The following is a 19,210-nucleotide window of genomic DNA, read 5'->3' on the forward strand; positions in this document are numbered from 1 at the left end:
TTGGCAGTCTCTTCTGTTAAACAAGTTTTTATGGTCACTTGATTCTCTTGTTATTTTAGCTAACAGGGTTCACTTGTCCCTTTCAAAGCCACTAAACGTTGTTGTTTTAAAACCCAATGGAGTTGATGTAATAGGTGTTTGGTTCCTTTACATCAGACTGAAACTTCTTGTCTTCAGATATCAAATAAAATTATTAGTTTAATTGTCTTTTTGTGGTCTCATTGTTATATGTTACTGTACTATTGACTGAAAGGGAGTAGACACCATGCAAATCACAACTGAATCTGTACTGTTTGCAACTGCAGAAAAAAATGATTACTTTAGGTTAATTTTAGATATTCCAGTTCTTTACTTTTTTTTTAGGACTTTATTCTGGAACATTATAGTGAAGACAGTTCTGAGTATGAAGATGAAATAGCAGATCTCATGGACCTGAGACAGGTAAGTTCAAATAGGGTATACCATGAGGTCTTTTAATCTACAGTTGTAAATAACAACATTTGTATGGAACCAGCATATGCTATTATTGCTTATAACTTATCATACTCTTATTGACTTAATTTCTGAGATATGGAACATCAGTCTTCGTTGTCCAAGAGCTTTACAATGTGAGTAGAGAACAAGTGAAGAAAAGGATGAAGTTATACAAAGTGATTGAGCTATTCACACAATTTTGTAAATCCTGTAAATCTAAGATTTGTCTTATTTTTACTTTGAAGTATTTTAATTTAGCAGAAAGAGTGTTGAAGTGAGTTTTTCTGGCAAAATATTGTAGTAGAATGGTGGTTATTTCTAACTATTGTTTGTTTCCTGTATTATACTAGAAATACAAACATTCTTTGTAGCTTTCATAAAATACCTACAATCTTTATTTAATTTTAGAGACTTGCCAGACAGATCCCCTTTGCTTAAAGGTTACGTGCTACTTGTGTGTAGCTGAAAAACTCTTGTTTGGAATGCATCCATATGGCCTTAAGCTTACTGTTCTCAGATTCCACACATTTCTATTGATATGCAGAAGTCCAAAGGAAGCAGAGCTTTAACCTTGGTGTTGCAGTATTCATCCTGTAACTTAACACAATATATTTTATTTTAATCTGTTGTATTTTAAGGCCTGCCGCACTCCTAGCCGAGATGAAGCTGGCATTGAGATGTTGATAAGCTATTTCCTTCAACTTGGTTATGTAGAAAACAGATTTTTCCCACCTACCAGGCACATGGGAGTTTTATTTACATGGTAAGTGTGTAGTTCATGTTTGTCTTCTCTTCTGTTTCAGAACACTGTTAACCATTAACTGTCTTCTGTTTAATTTGAAGCATCAGTGTGTTTCTTCCTACCTCGCTCCCTGCAGTGTGTGTTGTTAACCTTTTGGGGTTTTTTAGTGTTAAGAGTAAACCTGAATACAACACACCCTTTTCATGCTTAAAAGTGAAACAATTGGCTAGCTTATGATTTGGGCTACAGGTTAGTACAAGGGGAAAAAGAGAGAAAATAATCTTCATTTTGGACAACTGCACATGTGTCCTTGACTCTCAGCTGTGGTGCATGAAGCAGATGGGGAATGGGTTACACCTTAGTTCCCCTCCTTCAATTTGTTAAGATGACCATTTGGACCAGAAAAGGAGGAGAGACTTAATTTATTATAGTGGAGTGTTTACTATATTTATGAGCAAAGTTTGACTCTGAATTCAGAGGTTTTATTTTTATCATGAAAAAGATTACTACCATGCAGCCAAGAGGAACTGTTAAATTTCTAGTCATAACTGCAGATAGAAACCTGAAAATACAAGCTATGAAGGATTTGACCATGCTAATAGTTAGTATTTGGCAACATCTAAGTACAAGAACATAGCAGCACATATGGATGCTTCCCCAGTATACTGTCAGCCTCTGTGGTATTTCACAGGCACTTTTGAGTTAGATACAGTATGCTTACAGAGACCCTGCTGAAAACTAAGCCTCAGATAAAGCCGTTCTCTGGCTTGCAGCATCTAGATTATCCTCACAGTATGGGATGGTATTTCTGTTCACTTTAATTTTCACTGTAGCATAACGATTACTAAGAATTCCACTGCTCTTTTGGAAAAACAGAATGAAAATATCTGTTGTTTCGATGGACTCTGCTAATTTTAACACTTCTAATATTTGTTTCCCAAGGTATGATTCCTTCACAGGTGTCCCAGTGTGTCAGCGAAATCTGTTACTTGAAAAAGCTAGCATTTTATTCAACATTGGAGCCCTCTACACGCAGATTGGAACAAGATGCAATCGTCAGACCCAGGCTGGACTTGAAAATGCTGTTGATGCTTTTCAGAGAGCTGCAGGTACAAATATTCAAATATTGGGAAGGTCTTTATGCACATGTTCCTAATCTCACCCTGACATCCTCCATCACCAACTGACTTCATTACACAAAAAAGGAGGAATAGGGAAATTGAAGCCCACTGAAGAGCTGAGATGGCACTTTAATCCAAAACTCGGAACTGTAGTCTGAACATGCAGATAAAGACAGTGAATACTGTGGTTAATGATTAATGAACCGTAGTTCAAAGGTCCAAGTAATAGCCCTAACATGAACTGCTTCACTGTTCATTCTTTGTTTCACCAACATAGCTGCTTTTACCTCAGTGATATTACATTGGCATAAAATCAGATTTAAAGGCTGATAAAGGGCTTAAAACCTAGCTTTCCTTATGGTTTCTGCAAAATTAATCTTACTGTGTTCTCTGGTGAAATTTGCAATTAATTGGAAGTTGACTATATTTTCCATAGGTTCCAAAGGCAGACAGGTTCAAAATACTCAAGCTCTGTCCCAAGCAAGGAAGAGTACAGATTCTAATAAAGGCAATCACATCCTTTGAATTAACATGTTACAGAAGTTTTTGGTTTGGATTTGTTTGGGGTTTTTTTCAGAGTAGCTTTTCTAATTTTTTTCTAAATGTCATCTGTGCTACACATAATGCTTAAAGACATGACCTGTGTAATTAATAGCTACTGTAAGATTTATTTTTGCACTAGGAATCTGTGGCTGTCAGTTTCCACTGTATGGGTAGTTTTATCATCTACAAACTGTGGACCACAGAGTTGGATTGTCATAAAACCCCTCTTTTGAATACACAGCCATCAAAAAATATTTCTTCATGCATTTATTAAATAAATTATTTTTCAGCCTTTGTATTTAATCTAAATGAAATTTCAATACTAAAATCAATCTAAAATCAATCAATCTAAAAGAAATTTCTCCATTTTGCTGCTGCTCCTTCCATTTTGCAGATAAGAAATCACTGCTTTTCGCTTCAGTGTATTTACAGAACAGAATTAATTCACAAATTGAAATGCATCATTTGCTACTACACTACCTTTGTAGGGCCCCAAAGCGACGTGCTCAGGAGGCATTTCATTGTACCTGTGCATGGCTCCGTAACACTGTTCATTATGTTGGTAGAGACGTGATATAGAGCATGTATTAACCATTTCTCTGCGCTGAATGGAAAATGTTGTACAGAGCTTACCCTCAACAAAGCTCTTGGTATGTATATACTTACGTGATAGGGAGAAATATGTTGAGAAAAAAAAATATTTCCCCCCCGCCTGTACTTTCAGTTCCTTTCAATAGGGCGCTGCATCAGCACTTGGGATGTGCCTGGCAAGTTTGGGGTTGATTTTTTTTTTTTGGAAAAAAGGCAAAGATTGCCATAATTCAAATTTGTGTTAGAGCATATTAGTAAGTTAAAAGACAAAAGCTAACACAGAACATGAAAAACCTCTGAAACTGATAGTAGGAAAATACAGCATAACATGGCCAGAACTGAATGTAGTGGCAAGACCTAAGATAACAGAAGTTGGGACACTTGAAAAACCAGAGGTCTTATCATTAAGCTTTTGTAGTAGTATCAGCAATTAGCAGGCTAGTAGAACCCACTAAACCAGTTGGATGACATGCATACTTGAAGGTTACACTTCCATCCCTGAAACTGTTACTTAATATTTGCACTACAGTTAGTGTTTGTTTTTAATTGATAAATGATGGAAACGATTCGTGCGTTGATAGAACCAAATGTCTAGAGCAGAATCTAATTTTACCCTATTAAATACACTGGTTTAGTTTACTTACAGGGATGGAACTGAGCTTTCATTTGGACACAGCAGCACTTAGCATCTGGAAAGGAGGTTCATAATTAACTACATTTATAAGTTTGTGGTTTTTCCTTCCATCCAAGTGTTCTATATTCACCTCCTTATGGCTGCATAGATTTCTTTTTCTTGTCCTGTGTATAAGCCCTAGCCTGCCACTTCCATATATGAGTCACGTTCAGTTCAGTACAGCTTTATGGTCAATCACAAGAACTGTTACAAGCAGATCTGAAGGTATTGCCCTTAAAATCTGCAGCTTCTGTTGCTCTTCTGAATTGTAATTTTGAGAACTGTGCCTGGAGATGTTTGATGGGAATGCAAAGCAAAACCTGTACAGTTTAATTTCATGTGTACCAAGAATCCCTTCAAATTGCTGTTGTTCATTACTAGAAAGTATGCTCTCCATCTTTATCATTGTAGTACATGCTAGAAGTAAGTTCACTTGTTTCTCTCTTTGTAATGCTGACAAAGCCATTTTGTAATTTCAGGAGTCCTAAGCTACTTAAAGGAGACCTTTACTCACACACCGAGTTATGATATGAGCCCAGCTATGCTGAATGTATTAGTAAAAATGATGCTTGCACAAGCTCGAGAGTGTGTTTTTGAGCAGATTGGTCTTCCTGGAATACGCAATGAGTTCTTCACACTAGTGAAAATGACACAGGAAGCTGCCAAGGTAAAATAAGAGACTTAAAAGTCAGTCTTTAAAATAACTGTTTACAGTGCTGTGTTACTTGCTACAGCTTCTAGTAATACTAACAGAATTTATTAAACCTAAATGTTAACAACTGTTACTGAAAACCAAAAGTAACAAGGGACAGCTGACAACCTATAATGACAATCACAACCTTTCAGAAGATTAAAACACAAATAGCTGCAGTCTAAATATTATTTTAGAACTGTTGTGTTTTTTCTTTTAAATTCATCATTCATGAAGTTTAAACAGAAACATGCTGGAACACTGGGGCAGTGAACTTGCCAAAGCTTTTTTACAAGCTGTTTATTGTATGCTCTTTCAAACAGTATAGATCTTGTCCACAGAACAACATACAAAAGGACAGTGTTGTTTGTGTAGTTCTCTGTTAAGTATTGAACACAACCTGTCTTATTTCCCAGCAGGTGGAGGTTATGCAAACTTAAAAAGCTGAAGTCCAAAAGAATAACTAAATTGTAACTGGGGAAGGACCCTGATGAGCAGTCAGTTGGTAGTTGCAGAGCTGTCTTGGGGCTTGTCTGAAAAATGGGAGGCAGGCTGTGCCCCAGAAGGTAGTGTTTGTACTTGATTGAGGTCGCTGACATCAAAAATTGGGTATGCCAACAAGATATGAAAATGCTTCCTGAGCCATTTCAGAGTAGCAGATCTATGACTGGTTCCATACTAGATAAATGGGCAAAGCTTTTCCTACCAACCCTGTAAAGCCACCCTGACCTGTCTGTAGGATCGATCAGCTGTAGAGGAAAGGTTTTTGGATTGTGTCAGTTTGGAGTTGTTTGATCCATTAAAGCAGCATTCACTACTTGACAAACCTATTTTATTTCCTCTGCATAAAGAATAGTAGCCCAGTTTTAAATAAGACCACACAAACTTAAGGCTAGATATGACTCCACAGTTTCAGAAGTGAAGCACAAACCTACTGTACAAGTAATATGCTTCACTCTTTTTCTCAGCAGACTTCATGCAATAAGATGTATTTGTAAATTAAGAACTGTTAATTATATGGTGTTTTTATTTTAACTTTGAAGCCATATAGATTGACTGACTTGGTTCATCTGTTCTTACACAAAATTTTTACTTTTCTTGTAAGGGAAAAATCAGAGATGGAATTTCAAATCTTCCCAAAACTTCTTTCCAACCCTTTCTAACCATCTCCCCCAGCCCCGCTTTGATGTGATGCACATGAAATTATCTTAAAGCTGAATATAATATCCCTTGCTTGAGCTCCTAATAAGCAATGTTACATTATCATATTTCAATTTTGTGCTTTATTTTAGGTGGGAGAGGTTTACATGCTGGTTAACACTGCAATGAATCAGGAACCAGTGAAAGAGAATATCCCCTATTCCTGGTCTAAACTGGCACAGATAAAGTCAGACCATTACAAAGCGCTGGCACATTACTTCATTGCCACCATTCTGTGTGACCATGAATGTAAGAATCTTACATTTTCTATATATTCATGTAACTAACATTAACAAACCATAAACAGTTATAATTTGGTCTATGAATAAGACTAGGAGCCAGGAATTTTGGGGTTTCAATATATGTTAATTTGTGGCCATTTTCCCATTCAGATTTGAAGCCATGCTTTTTTGTTCTTTACAGAAGAATGTGGAAGTCCAATAAACTAACTTCTGCAGAAACAAAAGAAGTATTATACCCATTATATGCTACTGAATTGTTTGATTCTTGTCAATATGTTCTGGCATGTAAATATTATTTGGATATTGCAGATGATAAAACTGTAAAAGTCCTAAAAACTTGAAATTCCTATCAATATATGTGTGTAAATATTTGACTGCCTTTGGAGAAAAGGTAGTAGCAATTACACAACGTTACACCTAAAGATGTGTAATGGTTAATGTTCTGTATCAATTATTCCAGTGCAGTCTGGTGATGATGAAGATCAGCAGGAGAAAGCCTTGTCACAGTTGTATGACTACATGCCTGAAGGATTGATGGTTCTCACCGTTCTAAAGGACAAAGTTCAGAGAAAACAATTGGGTAACTGCCAGATTCTCACAGCTACTAGATACAGTTTGAAAATAACCTCGTATTTATTGTCTATGGATGACAACCAACAATTCTGATTTTTTTCAGGGAAAGCACACTTACGCAAAGCCATTGTTTATCATGAAGAAGCTCTAAGAGTCTGTGGTCTATGCAAAAAGCTTCGAAACATTGATGTTCTTCAGGAGGTTCTGACAGTTGCACATAAGCGCTCACTTCTCAAATATGCTCAGCAAGAGACAGAAGATGACTTTCTCAGTCTAATCCAGGCTCCAGATATCCTTCGTAAGTGTATATAGCTAGAAATAGAGGGTATTAACCTTACATGTATATGCTTTCATGGGGATATGCCTTTATATGATATATTTATACATATATAATATGCATCCATACATAGTATAAATAATGTACAACTTATATACTTAAAACATTTGAGTTCAGATTCCTTGCATGTTTCCTCTATCACAGATAAATGAATTTTGTTACAGCTGCTTTACAATGTTTCTGTCTCTGGTCACAATTTTCTGGGGTAGATAACAGTAATTACTTACAACTCAGCTTTTTTGGTGACTGTCTTGTGAGCTAGAAAAAATAGGGAAACTTTAAAAGCTAAAATCATACGGGAAAACTAGTAACTGTCTCCTGTAGCACGAATCATCTTCTAGTCTAAGTTGTTAACTCACTTTGACTGCTATTGATTCTTCCTACTTTAGTCCAGCACGTCCAGCTGTTTCCTCTTTGGGAGCAGTGGGAAAGAATGAGCACTGGTTTTAAATATTTCTCAAAGGAAAATAAATTAAAGAGGAGAATAGCTTAGTTTTGTTTGGATGGATTGTTTTAAGTTTTGTGTATTGATACTATGAGCTCTGAAGGGATTTTTAAGGTGATTCAGATATTTGCCTTACAAATTCCCACAAAAAGTGAGCTTTTCTACAGCCTGGTAAGAATTCAGGAGAAATTTCTATCTAGCTTGGAATGCAAAAAAAAGTATTTAGTATGCCTTTCAACTAATACTTGAGAGAAAATGAATTTGTTCTTCTTTTTGTTTTAGCTAAAACAGAGCATAAAATAGAAACAATCGCTCCTCAGTTTTCCAAGGTGAAAGTTAAAGATTTCTTTCACAGACTGGTACGTAACATGCTAATACCAACGAACCTCTGTCATTTTGCTAGCAAGTATAAATTCACTCTAATGTGAGGGAAGGGACACGAGCATTTTAGCCTGAAAAACTGATCCTGTATTAACTGGGGGGTTTTGTCAGACGCTACTGGAGAGATCATTCGTAGCCTCAGAGGTGTAAGTCAACTTGAGACCAGCAAAGAATAGAAGTGCTATTGTAAATGGCTTTGCACAGCATTCGTTCTTGAAAACCTTTGTGAAAGTCCCATGAAGTTTCAATGGGTAATTGCATACAACTTAAAGGTGGGGAGAAACACAAAGTACTTGGAGACAGGCATGCAGAATGTGTAATGTTGCATGCTACAAAGCCGGTCTTTAAGGTGGCTCTGTGTATCAGTGGCCAAAGGGAACTGGGAGTTGCAGTTAGGGTCAGAATATGCAGTGTTTCACAAATCAATTTATCTTCTCCAAAATGAAGTAACATAGTACCTTAGAGCCTGCTGCAGCCAGAAGATTCTGCACACTTTTAACAGAGATCTCGGAACAACTTGGCATTTGCTGTGATCCCACTCTGTTGGTAGTATCACCTGAACAGTCATGAAATAGGGCTGAGCACTTCAGGGGGTAGCTTAAACTTCTAGGATAAATATCACTGCTCCATTTCGGTGGAAGTAGCTGGAAGTTAACCTGAGTAAAATCTACATAAGATGAGCTTAAAGCATTATAACTTAAAAAATGCAAATGTTTACTTACAAATAACAGTAAACCGTCATGTGCCTGTGGCTATGTTACTTACAGGGCCCACTGACAGTGTTCTCAGCCAAGCAGAGATGGACGGCTCCACGTACCATACGCATCCACCATGAAGCAGGAGAGCTAGGATTCAGTCTTAAAGGAGGTTCACCAGTACAGATTTATTGTCTCGATCCAGTTTGCACTGCAGCTGTAAGTACATCGGTGCAATATTAATAATTTATCACCGGACTTGAGCATTCCAGTCTTTTAAACGTAACTGCAGCTTGTTAATACTGGTGCATGGCATATTTATTGGGTTCTCCTATACGTCAGTATAGTAGAGTCATATAATCTGAACACATTCTGTGCTATATACACCTTTGGTGTTAGAGTACCTGTATCCCTGACATCACATTAAACTAGAATTGATTTCTTGCCATGTTCACACTTAATAGATATGAAGTCCCAACAATTTTTTCCCCCATCTAGTTCAGGAAGTTGTAAGGGATAAAGGCTTTAGAAAGTAGCAACAACAAGGATGAGGATCAGGAAGGCAAGGTAGCATGTGCCCAAAGCAGCATGCAGTGATGAGCACAGTTCAGCTATAGCAAAGGCAGAAGCAACTACAGAAGTACAAATAAAAATACTGAAGAAATGGAAGTAAAATCTGGAGAATGTATCTCATGGGGGACGATAGCATAGCAAAAAACAAGTTTCCTTTATTTAAGGAGAAAAGTGAAAAGGACATAGAAAGAGCCAGCATTTGAGATTACCATTGATAAATGTGATTCTGCCAACTCAAATAGGTAATTTGTGTACTCAAAAAAGTTACCTGTGTCTGTGTTACATACACAATTTTATTCCACGTGTTTGGCTAGGCAGTGGTTTTATAGCATCTAAGGGGGAGATGCCTTTAGGGCAGATACCATGTGGTGACAAAAACATTTTGTGCATCTTTACAATTCCAGATCATAACCTTTGCAAATTTTTTTTGACAGTCGATGGGCCTAAAAGAAGGTGACTACATTGTATCAGTTGGTGGCGTGGATTGCAAGTGGCTCGGAGTGAACGAGGTGCTGGAAAAATTCAAAAGTGTGGGAGAGCGGCCCATTGAGATTGAGGTTATCAGTTGCCAGGATACAGCGGCATCTATGGTATGTAATGAGGCAAATGCGTTTTGCAGATTGGATATGTGAGAGTTTTTCACTTTCCTGGCTTCAGTCCCTGATTTGTGTTTACTTTCATGTAGTCGGATCCCACACCAGCAGTGAATATATAAAGTATTCAGGCATGTGTTCAGTTTTAAACAGTCTGTTTATATCATCATGAGTTAGCAAGCTAAAGTACAGTCTTTGTGTGCATAAGAATATTTGGGTGGGTTGTTTTTTTTGGTTTTTTTTTTTTTTTTAGTGGAGCTACTTAGATTAATTGCATTATAAATTCCAGGGTATATTTTATTTTTCCCCTAACTTGTCCCAGAGGATGAAAATATTACCCTGTTCAGCACTGGAAATGCCACAATGAAACAACAATGGAATGAAATAGAACATCTGTGACCATGTGCTTATTTTATATGTTGTTAACATAAATGATCTGTGACTTTTGTATTAGATCATAGATTAATGAATGTATTTTTTATTTTGGTGGACTTATAACTGTCTAGTCAGTTATTAAGCTGCTGTAGAAGCTTTAGACTGAGGAAAAATGATCACAAGATTAAAAAATGTTAAGCTCTAAATAACAAACTTACTTGTAGTGTGAGAGAACCTGTAGCTCAGCTAAATCCACTGCTTCATGCTTCTAACATTCCCTGGCAAGCTTAGGCACTGAAGTAGTGTTGCCTTAGAAGCGAGCAAGGTGCTCTTACTGCTGTTAGGTTTTTGTGTTTTAAGAAGTTAATTTTTCCTTATTGAAAATAAGGACTTGCACACCTGCCATTCCAAGCTGCTACTGGAAACAAGAGGGTAGAGTATAATCAGGCTGCTTCAGGGCACAGCTGAGACAGAGAAAGCTGTGCCTTTCAGGTATCCCGAAAGAATGTCCCACAGTAGCTCTTGTCATAGTTGCAATTGACATGGAACCTGACCAAAGACAGCAAAAAAATCTTCCCTTCAGAGATCTGTGCAAGAACTACATATATAAGCTTTGTAGAGAGGTTAGTATATGTATTGTATAGTTATACTAGAAGCCAGTAAATGTAACTATAACACAACCCATGGAAAAGATTCACAAGTCCCTTTATGCTTTGCATAGCGTAACCTTGAGTCTACACGGGCAAAATACCAGAATCGCAGCACGCTGAAGGGCCTTGTATTCAATTATGATGTCATTAGCACAGAAAACTTGCTGTAGTCTGCTTTGGAAAACTACTTGCACAGTAACCTTTTGTTATCGTCAAAATTTTTGACCCATTTTGGGTGACTGATTCTTGTAATGCTTCTCCTTTCCCTACAGCATAGTAAGAGTGCAACTTACTCTGTGGGTATGCAGAAGACATACTCCTTAATCTGTTTAGCCATGGAAGAGGATAAGATTGATCAGACCAAGAAAGCCCCACTGAAACTGCCTTTTCTAAGTTGGGGAACTAAAAATAGACAGAAAGCTGCAAGCACCCTCTGCCTGCCTTCAGTGGTGGCTGGAAGTTCTCCGATTAAGAAGAAGCTTTCTCCCTTCACGCTTCTGAATACGGAAAGTTCATTGTACTGAGTCTTTCAGAAGGATCTGTTAACATGACATTTTTCTTTACAATGTATTTAAAAAAATGTCGATCAATTTTATCTTTATATAGATGTGTGTATAACTTCAGACAAATGCCAGTGACTTCATTTACTGTATTGAGCCACTATGAAGGTCAGAGGCTGCCAAAAACTGTAAAACTGAAGTATTTGAAGGTTAGAATGAAATGGTTTGGGAGATATGCAATAACAAGATGTAGATTATACAATGGCTTACATGAGGACTGGATTCCTTTGGAATTGCAAAACACTGTATTGTGACTGTTTTTTTATAACTGATAGATGGGAGTTATTTATTACAAACTTGATGCTGCATGCAAAACATTAGGGGACACGTTAAAGGATGATTTTGCTGTACAAGTTTAGAGTTCATAACAAATCACTTAACACGACTTCAAGGAATTATCTTAAACTACAGGTGGAGAGGATAACATTATTCAGAGAAACTAGCCTTGTGCCAAGGGGCAGTGTCATATAGTTGTTTTTACACAGAGACATTTGCTTTCTGAGAGTACTAGGTGTAGTCTACTGAATAGTTAAATTTAATTCTGGAAGAGAATTAGAAGGCTTAGAAGTCAAAAGATCTTTTGAACTACAAAAGGCTTTTACTCTGCTCCTTTTCTGATCTAGGCTACATTTTAAATGCCTGCTGATTCAGTTGTTAAACAGGCTTTACTCCAAATTTAAAATTATTTAACATACTTACCATAAGACTTGTATCTCATCATCTTGTTAAAATTGATAGCTGTGGAATAAATCTCAAAACTGACCTATTGCAGTGTATTGATCAAGAGTACATAAACTGTGGTGATGCTTTAAAATATGAGAAATGCTTGAGAGTCTTAAGTAGCAGAATTTCTTTATTATCACATCAGATAAAAAACCCAAATCAATATAAAACCATCCTCCTCCCCTTAGAACAATTAATGAGTAGGTATTGGCTATATATATTAAGGAGGGAGAGAAAAAATTAACTGAGCATTTCTGTGAAATTTTCTATTTTATGAAATTGAAAGTAATTGAAAATTGCTAACACTGTAGTGTTAGTTAGCATTTGCCATCTACAGAGTAGATATATGCTGTTTGATACTCAAAACTTAAAATATGGGGACAGTTTGCACCTGGGTGTGAACTTTGAAGTTGTCATTTATTTTTAGTTTCTTACATAATAGGTGTAAATATGTTGATGACACGTATTTAAGAATAAAAATCAGATGCTGTTATTTAGTAGTAGCTTTTTGATTCTGCTATGGCTTGGATGATACAGCATAATTTAGCTCTGGCATACCTCTTGCATGTTTCTGTATTGTTGCTTACAAAGAACTAAGAAACTGTCTTTCTTAAAAGTTTCTAAGTTCCTATATTATGGCCTAAAACGTGCTTCCTTATAAAAAGTGTTAACATATTACAGAGCTTCCTTACAAAGGTTACAGAAAAAAAATATGTAAATTACTTGGACTCACCTATTGTTAGTAGGTATTCTTCATGTGCATTTGTAGCAGCACTTTTTTCACACACAGGCACCAGCAGTCATACACTGATACACAAGACCCTGCCATACAATATTTTATACAGAAGAGATTTACTCTGCATATATGGCTAAAATGACTATCCAGCTAATGAAATCTTTAGCACCATCACATGAATTGCCCTTCCAGCTCTTCATGTCTTCATGCCTGCTATGATAGTCTTCCTGCAAAGATCTGCCTGTTAAATTAACCTTTCATTCCCACCATCACACTTGCTTGTCCTTGAGGAAATATTGGGGTGGGGGTCTTTTTTTATTTCACACACCCACCCCTGCCCTCAATTCACACCAAAATTTGGCCTTCCTAAGTGCCATACAGCTACATACTTACTATTTCCTGTCAGCTAACTAAAGACTCTTTCTACACGGAGTGGTAGCTAACAGCTAACTTAAGGCAAATATTAACTTCACAGCAAGTTACAGTCTTGCTCAGACCACAGGAGTACTTGTAACAAGTTTCTATACACAACGATGTATAGGGCTATAAAGCCCTAATCATAAAGGTTTCCAATAGATTAGTTGAGCTTATAATTCCATCCATACTAATTGTTGCTACTTTAATTGAACTTTATTTAATGCACTGAACAGATGGCCATTTTAAATAGTAAAAAGGTGTTTGCCTTGCAACATCAACAGCCATGTACCTTTAGATGTGAAATCCAGTCTCCATAGCAAAGTGACACAGTCTAAGAGGAAATAAAACCTAAACAAAGAGTTTTATAAAGAAGCTTAAGCATTCCCTAGTTGTAAAGAATGTATCTTTTCCTATAGTTCTAGAAATTCTGTTTATTATTCAGTAAATTAAATGTTTATGACCAAATTGTAAGTGTATTTTCATCCCGAGTATGGAATCAATGTAAGTAAACAGGTCTATCTGCTGACCGCTCTAACTGGCAGATGAGATTGATTACAGAGGTGCCAAGGTTCTACTATTTGCTTCTCTTTAGTGTACAAAAGCGCGTTGAAAATCCTGTTCCACTCCCTGCCTGCTGTGATCCAAAGCCCAAGTAGTAGCAAAGCAGCTTTTCACACACCTCCTTAATGGGTACATAAGGCAAAAGGCAATTTTACCCTTAGGATAATATCATTTAAAATAAAATGCAAGATGTCAGTAAAACCAATCATCTTCATAAGTAACTTTTGAAAAGGATACTAGATGAACAGGATTAATTATGAATTTTGATCAAAGCTTCCCACATTATTTTCTTTGTAGTGTATAGTATAGTATACTTGCTATAATTAATGATTATAGCTGATAATCTGTCAAAATAATATTGTAATAGATTATCATTATCCCAAACTATATTCAAAAGTGCAACATGAAGATATTGGACACAAGGAAATAAATTTGGTAACACCCTGTGAACTGAAAAAGAAACCAGAAAAATAAGCTAGTTTTAAGCCAAAGATGTATACCAATTGGAGTTCCTTTAGGAAGTCCTAAGAATCATAAATCAAAGGTATTACTATAAAGCAAGGTATGCTAACTCAGTTACTGAGAAGGTAACACCACTCCCATATTAACAAGGTGTTTATTTTTGGAAGACAAAATCAAGCAACTTGCTTTCAATTTTTTTTTCTGTGGATGCTGAAAAAAACAGCTTTCTCTCTGTTTTTTGTACAAGATAAATGCAAAACACTTTACAGCCCTCTTTTCAAGGCAGTTCTCACAGCTCGATCAACTTAAGCAGAACACATGTAAAGAAGCAGCAGCAGAGTAATAATCTAAACAACTAGTCAATACGCTCCAGTTGTTACCCAGGATTACAGAAATCACTGTCGTATGTGATTATTAAAAAAATAATTTTATAATTCACAAGAAACACAAAAAGGTTTGTTTTCCAAAACGGCACTACCCATGCATGTCAGGAACATAAAAAGGTATAAATCTGTTGTGCTACTGTTTGTCCAACTACCAGCTCAAGCTCTTTGACAGATGCATTGCATAGACGGTGGAGGCTTCCAAACTGTTGCAGTAAAAGCAGAGCTTTTGTTTTCCCAACTCCTGGAATTTGTTGAACCGTCCGAAAGAGTGATGGCTCTGCCAGCTGAGAACACTGCTTCCGAAGAAAGGGGTTACTACTGTGATCCTTACTTTGTTCCCGGACCTGAAGAAAAACAAAACCGTATGTGACGCTGAGTGCCCTCTGCTGGAACTCTGGTTTGGGTTTTTAAAATAGTTTCTTTCATCTCAGAGGAGCTCATCACTAGGAAGTTTTAAAAACAAGCTCTCTCCTTATGCGTGTGCCCTTATTAAGAATTTTGATGCAGATCCACAAAGTCTCACTAGGAAAAGAACAATTTCTTAATATCAACCATGAACTAAAACAATGATGTTGTCCTCCTTTTGATGGAATCAGATAAAGAGAAACAACTTAAGAACACAGTTTCCCCAGCCTGAGACGAAGCAAAATCTCAAGTTGGTTTTGACAGAGGCCTTGAGTGAAGATTGCCTAATGCTATCCAGTGACACGTCAGTGGAAAATCACATTAAAAAAATCCAGTATGATACCCTTCGATTTTTTTTCCCTTTGTTTCCAAATGAGCTCTTTTTACTGAGCTCTACTACCATATTCCTACTGCAGGATACTTATTCTGTGCATTCAAACAACAAAATATGTTGCGTGCCTTTTTAAGATCCCAGTATTCTTTCTGAAACAAGTGATGATTGTGGGAAAAGAGGTAATTCTCCTCATGTCTTGTATTTTAATAAAGGTTTGTCCACTACCATAGAAACTTACTAGCTGAGTAATAAGTTGAGAAGCTTCTCCTTGATTTCCTACAGGAAGCAACACCATTCCAAGTTCTAGCACAACAAACTTTTGTACTGCTGAGAAGTACTGATCACTTATTTGGGTTTTCTCTACAATTACTATTCCACTGAGACGGCTGGCCTGTATTGAAAGGAAAAAAGAAGACCTTGTTAATGACAAGCTGATGAAATGCAACAGAGAGAAAACTGTCAAGTATGAGCTGCCTGAAAGCAAATCACGGGAAGAAAAGAAGTTGCAGCAACAGTACTGAGCTTTAATACAGTATTATTACACAGCTGCATAATTTTTTCAGTTTTCAAGTGGAGCTAAATTTCTGTGATAATTGCCATTAGAATTCAAAAAATAACACAAGCAGCATGGAATAAACAAACACCAATGCAAACTTTTCCTTTTCTCCTTACGTAGTACTTACATTCCTAAACCGAACCAATCTTCGTTTGAATTCATCCCCTGCAACCAAATCTGCTTCGGAAATATATAAAATGCAAGTTCTGTTTGAAAGATGAAAATCCACAAGTCCCAAGCCATCTTCAAAGATGAGTCTAATTTTCCCTTAAGGTGACATTGTTGAAAGAAAAAAATACAGTAGTTAAAAATATACTAATAATTACTTCACAGCACAACCTTCCTAACGTGTCAATACTAGCGACTCGGCAACAAACTTCATATTCTTTAAAAGCTTTTCTTGTCTTTAAGCAAAATTGGTACAAGCAATCCAAAGTACCCTGTGATGCCTTTAGTAATGCCAATTAATAGCACTTCCAAACTACAGATCTGAAAGTGCCATAGCTTCTCAGTAAACTCTGGACTTGAACAAAAACATCACAAGCTATTCTGGAAGGATCACCTTAATTTAGTTTGCTGTGCCAACAGATGATAGCACAGTCCCAGTACCCATATAAATTCAAGTGACTTCAGTGGAGATGCCTACTCACAATAACCCCACTGCTGTGGTCCCCAAGAAGCAGATACTTCTGCTTCTCTGCAGTGCTCAGCATCTATGCAAATATGACTGAACTGATCATGGGGATACCAAACAGACAAACAGGAATTTTCAGCCTGCTAATACAGGCTGTATGACAAAGACGGAACCAGTCAGGCAGAGTAAAGCATATTCCAACTAAACAATACTGGGTGATAGAGAGGAATGCTTCACCCGAATCGTTTTGCCTCTTCCCATTTGTTTGTGCTTACCTTGTAGCCTTTGGGCTATCTCTGACCCTCTCCACTTCTCATTTCCAATTACATGCCCATAAGGGACAGCTATAGATCCTACTGACACAGTAGAGTTTGCTTTTGTTGTCATCAGGCTTCCTTGAAATCTTTACTTCATTAGCAGTTACACCCTAGAAAGAAATGTGGAAGACACTAATATATTTTATAAACCTGTTCCAAACCTGATTTTATGATTGGAATTTACAACATCTAATACTCTGTAAGAGTATTCTTCCTCCCCAAAGCTACCTTTGTTACTGTAATACATCAAAATTGGTAAGCAACTGTTCTCTTCAGTACAGGGTGTTAGCTTGCAAATTCCACTCCCAACCTTGCCAGTCGATCCGAAACCCACCTGAATTAAGACACACAAATGGTGAAAAAACCGCACTGCCTTTCCTGCGCCTTCATTCAGCCTTGAAAGCCTGCTTCAGTTACAAAGCTGACCCCAGAGGCACCTCCAGCCCCCAGCTGGCAGAAGTCTCCAGACGGATTATTACAAGGAGAGATTACCGTCAGGTTTACCAGCTTTCTGCAGTGTTCTGACTTTAGGAAGAGACCGGAATCTTGGTGGCTAAGGCATGCTGTAATGAGGAGAGCCACAGACCAGCCGGTACCCACGCAAACACTGCCCCCCCGAGCCACATCCTGCAGCGAGGCCCGCTCTGAGAGGAGCGGGGGACGGCCCCAGGGGTGGCCCCGGCGCCCCGCCGACCTGCCTGAAGAGGCTGAGCTCCGTCCCGGGTGCTCCGAGCTCCGGGGGTCGCAGTCCCTCAGCCGGAGGATGCAGCGCAGCCCCACCGGCAGCGAGATCCCTCCGCCGCCTCAGGAACGGCGCCTGTCCGCAGCTACCGCCCGCCTCAGGGCGCGCGCCTGGCTGACAGCGGCGCTGACAAATAGGAAGCGAGAGCTCCGCCGGCCGCCAGCGAATGAGGAGGCGGGGCGAGCCCGGCCTCGCCACTGGTAGGTTGCTAGGGCCGGGGTGGCGTGAGTAAGACGTGTGCTGACTGGGGGAGCGCAAGCCCGCAGCCAATCCGCCGCGCTTTTGTTACCAGGCGGGTCGCAACTGGAAAGCGTCCGAAGCGGGGAGACTGTCGTCGAGAGGGAGCGGCACAGAGCCGTCCCCTACCCGGTCGCGATGCCGTTCCGTTTCTGGAAAAGGCGCAAGAACTCCTTTGTGAGTACGGGTCCGTCCAGGGCAGGCCTGCGCCCCCGGGAAGCAGGGCCAGCGGCGGGGGGGGCCCTCGGGGTGGGGGCCCTCAGGGCGGGCGGCCGCGCCCTGCGGTTGACGCCGGCCATCGCTGAGCACTTTGAAGTGAATAACGGAGAGAATAATAAATCCTAAGCGAAGAAAAGAAGGCGCCCGGACGCCGGGCGCTCTCCTTTTCCTCAGCACTGGGCTTGTTTGTCTCCCCCAGAAGCAGCCGGCTTGGCGGGGCGGTGTGCCCGGCGCCCGTCCCCTCAGGGCGGCCCGTGGGCGCTGGCGGGCCCCGGGCGGGGGTGCCGCTCCCTCCTTTCCAGCGGTAAGGAGAACTGATAGACGTTCTTAGTGAAATCTCAGAGCAGGCAAGGGTTGTAGGCTTGTCAGTAGCGGTGTGGATATTGTCTTCTAACGTACTTGAAGTAATTGAAGGGGTTTTTAGTATTACAGTGAAAATAAACTATTGATCTTCTGTTCTTGCCTTTTGCTGTGGGCCAGCAGCCTTTTACCTCAGCTATGTTGCCTGGACCCTAGTAAGACCTCTACAGTCAACAGCCTTTAGTAAACAAACTGGTGCATGCCAGACAGATTTGCGTAATTAAGGAGCAGTACATTTGCAAGATATGACCCAATAAAAAGACAGGCTTTGTAATGCACCATTTAGTTATTTGATGCACCTTCCTGTAAAGACACCAATGTTTCCCAGTTCACCTGTTTATTTTATCCTGCTGGAGAAGACAATTAAAGAATAATTGAAAAAAAAATTTCTGTAGCAGAAGTAGCAGAAGCATAGCCTTTTTTTCTCCATTAAAAAGTAGTATCTGTCTGAAGGTGATGGACTTTGTTGTGACATAGTATTTTCTGATGTCTAGAGAGGCAGCGGGCACAAATTTAAACAGAAAATTCAACTTAAACATAAACATAATAATAATAAAAATACTGTGTGGGTGGTCCTTAATAGTTTTTAAAAATACCGTGAGTGTGATACAACACTGGAACAGGTTGCTCAGGGAGGTCTGTGGGGTCTCCACCCCTGGAGA

General features: G+C 38.8%; 3 protein-coding genes and 1 long non-coding RNA gene across 10 annotated transcripts in view; 2 read left to right on the forward strand and 2 right to left on the reverse strand.

Annotated features, from left to right (window-relative positions):
* Positions 1–12,675, forward strand: part of RHPN2 (rhophilin Rho GTPase binding protein 2) — a 30,928-nt gene extending 18,253 nt beyond the window's left edge. The window contains exons 5-15 of the mRNA XM_080365081.1: positions 364–441; positions 1,113–1,237; positions 2,159–2,325; positions 4,624–4,811; positions 6,128–6,284; positions 6,738–6,857; positions 6,954–7,148; positions 7,915–7,991; positions 8,781–8,927; positions 9,716–9,871; positions 11,172–12,675. Of these exons, the coding sequence (XP_080221207.1) occupies positions 364–441; positions 1,113–1,237; positions 2,159–2,325; positions 4,624–4,811; positions 6,128–6,284; positions 6,738–6,857; positions 6,954–7,148; positions 7,915–7,991; positions 8,781–8,927; positions 9,716–9,871; positions 11,172–11,423 (1,662 nt within the window). The 3' untranslated portion in view covers positions 11,424–12,675. The remainder of the gene's footprint in view (positions 1–363; positions 442–1,112; positions 1,238–2,158; positions 2,326–4,623; positions 4,812–6,127; positions 6,285–6,737; positions 6,858–6,953; positions 7,149–7,914; positions 7,992–8,780; positions 8,928–9,715; positions 9,872–11,171) is intronic.
* LOC308053618 lies at positions 7,075–11,160 on the reverse strand. The gene is made up of 3 exons (XR_013923696.1): positions 10,649–11,160; positions 8,779–8,925; positions 7,075–7,162 (listed from the first exon to the last, which is right to left on the reverse strand). It is a non-coding gene; the product is annotated as an uncharacterized lncRNA (long non-coding RNA).
* Positions 12,676–14,193: 1,518 nt separating the features above from the next.
* On the reverse strand, positions 14,194–17,835 carry FAAP24 (FA core complex associated protein 24). Of its 4 annotated transcripts, none has more exons than XM_080365084.1 (5): positions 17,689–17,835; positions 16,949–17,100; positions 16,167–16,306; positions 15,722–15,874; positions 14,194–15,088 (listed from the first exon to the last, which is right to left on the reverse strand). In XM_080365084.1, the coding sequence occupies exons 2-5, from the start codon at positions 17,058–17,060 to the stop codon at positions 14,846–14,848; spliced, it is 648 nt and encodes a 215-aa protein (XP_080221210.1). In that variant the 5' UTR covers positions 17,061–17,100; positions 17,689–17,835; the 3' UTR covers positions 14,194–14,845. The 4 variants fall into 4 exon arrangements, with proteins under 4 accessions (XP_080221210.1, XP_080221211.1, XP_080221212.1 ...); XM_080365085.1 differs by having other exon boundaries at positions 17,685–17,824; XM_080365086.1 differs by lacking the exon at positions 17,689–17,835 and adding an exon at positions 17,325–17,676.
* Positions 17,836–17,990: 155 nt separating this feature from the next.
* CEP89 (centrosomal protein 89) overlaps positions 17,991–19,210 on the forward strand; it is a 38,884-nt gene continuing 37,664 nt past the window's right edge. For 2 of the 4 annotated variants that reach the window (XM_080365073.1, XM_080365074.1), the window contains exons 1-2: positions 17,991–18,146; positions 18,388–18,492. In XM_080365073.1, the coding sequence (XP_080221199.1) occupies positions 18,108–18,146; positions 18,388–18,492 (144 nt within the window). In that variant the 5' untranslated portion in view covers positions 17,991–18,107. The remainder of the gene's footprint in view (positions 18,147–18,387; positions 18,493–19,210) is intronic. The other 2 variants (XM_080365075.1, XM_080365076.1) reach the window with 2 other exon arrangements.

This window comes from Falco punctatus (assembly GCF_963210335.1).
Source record: "Falco punctatus genome assembly, chromosome: 14".
NCBI lineage: Eukaryota > Metazoa > Chordata > Aves > Falconiformes > Falconidae > Falco > Falco punctatus.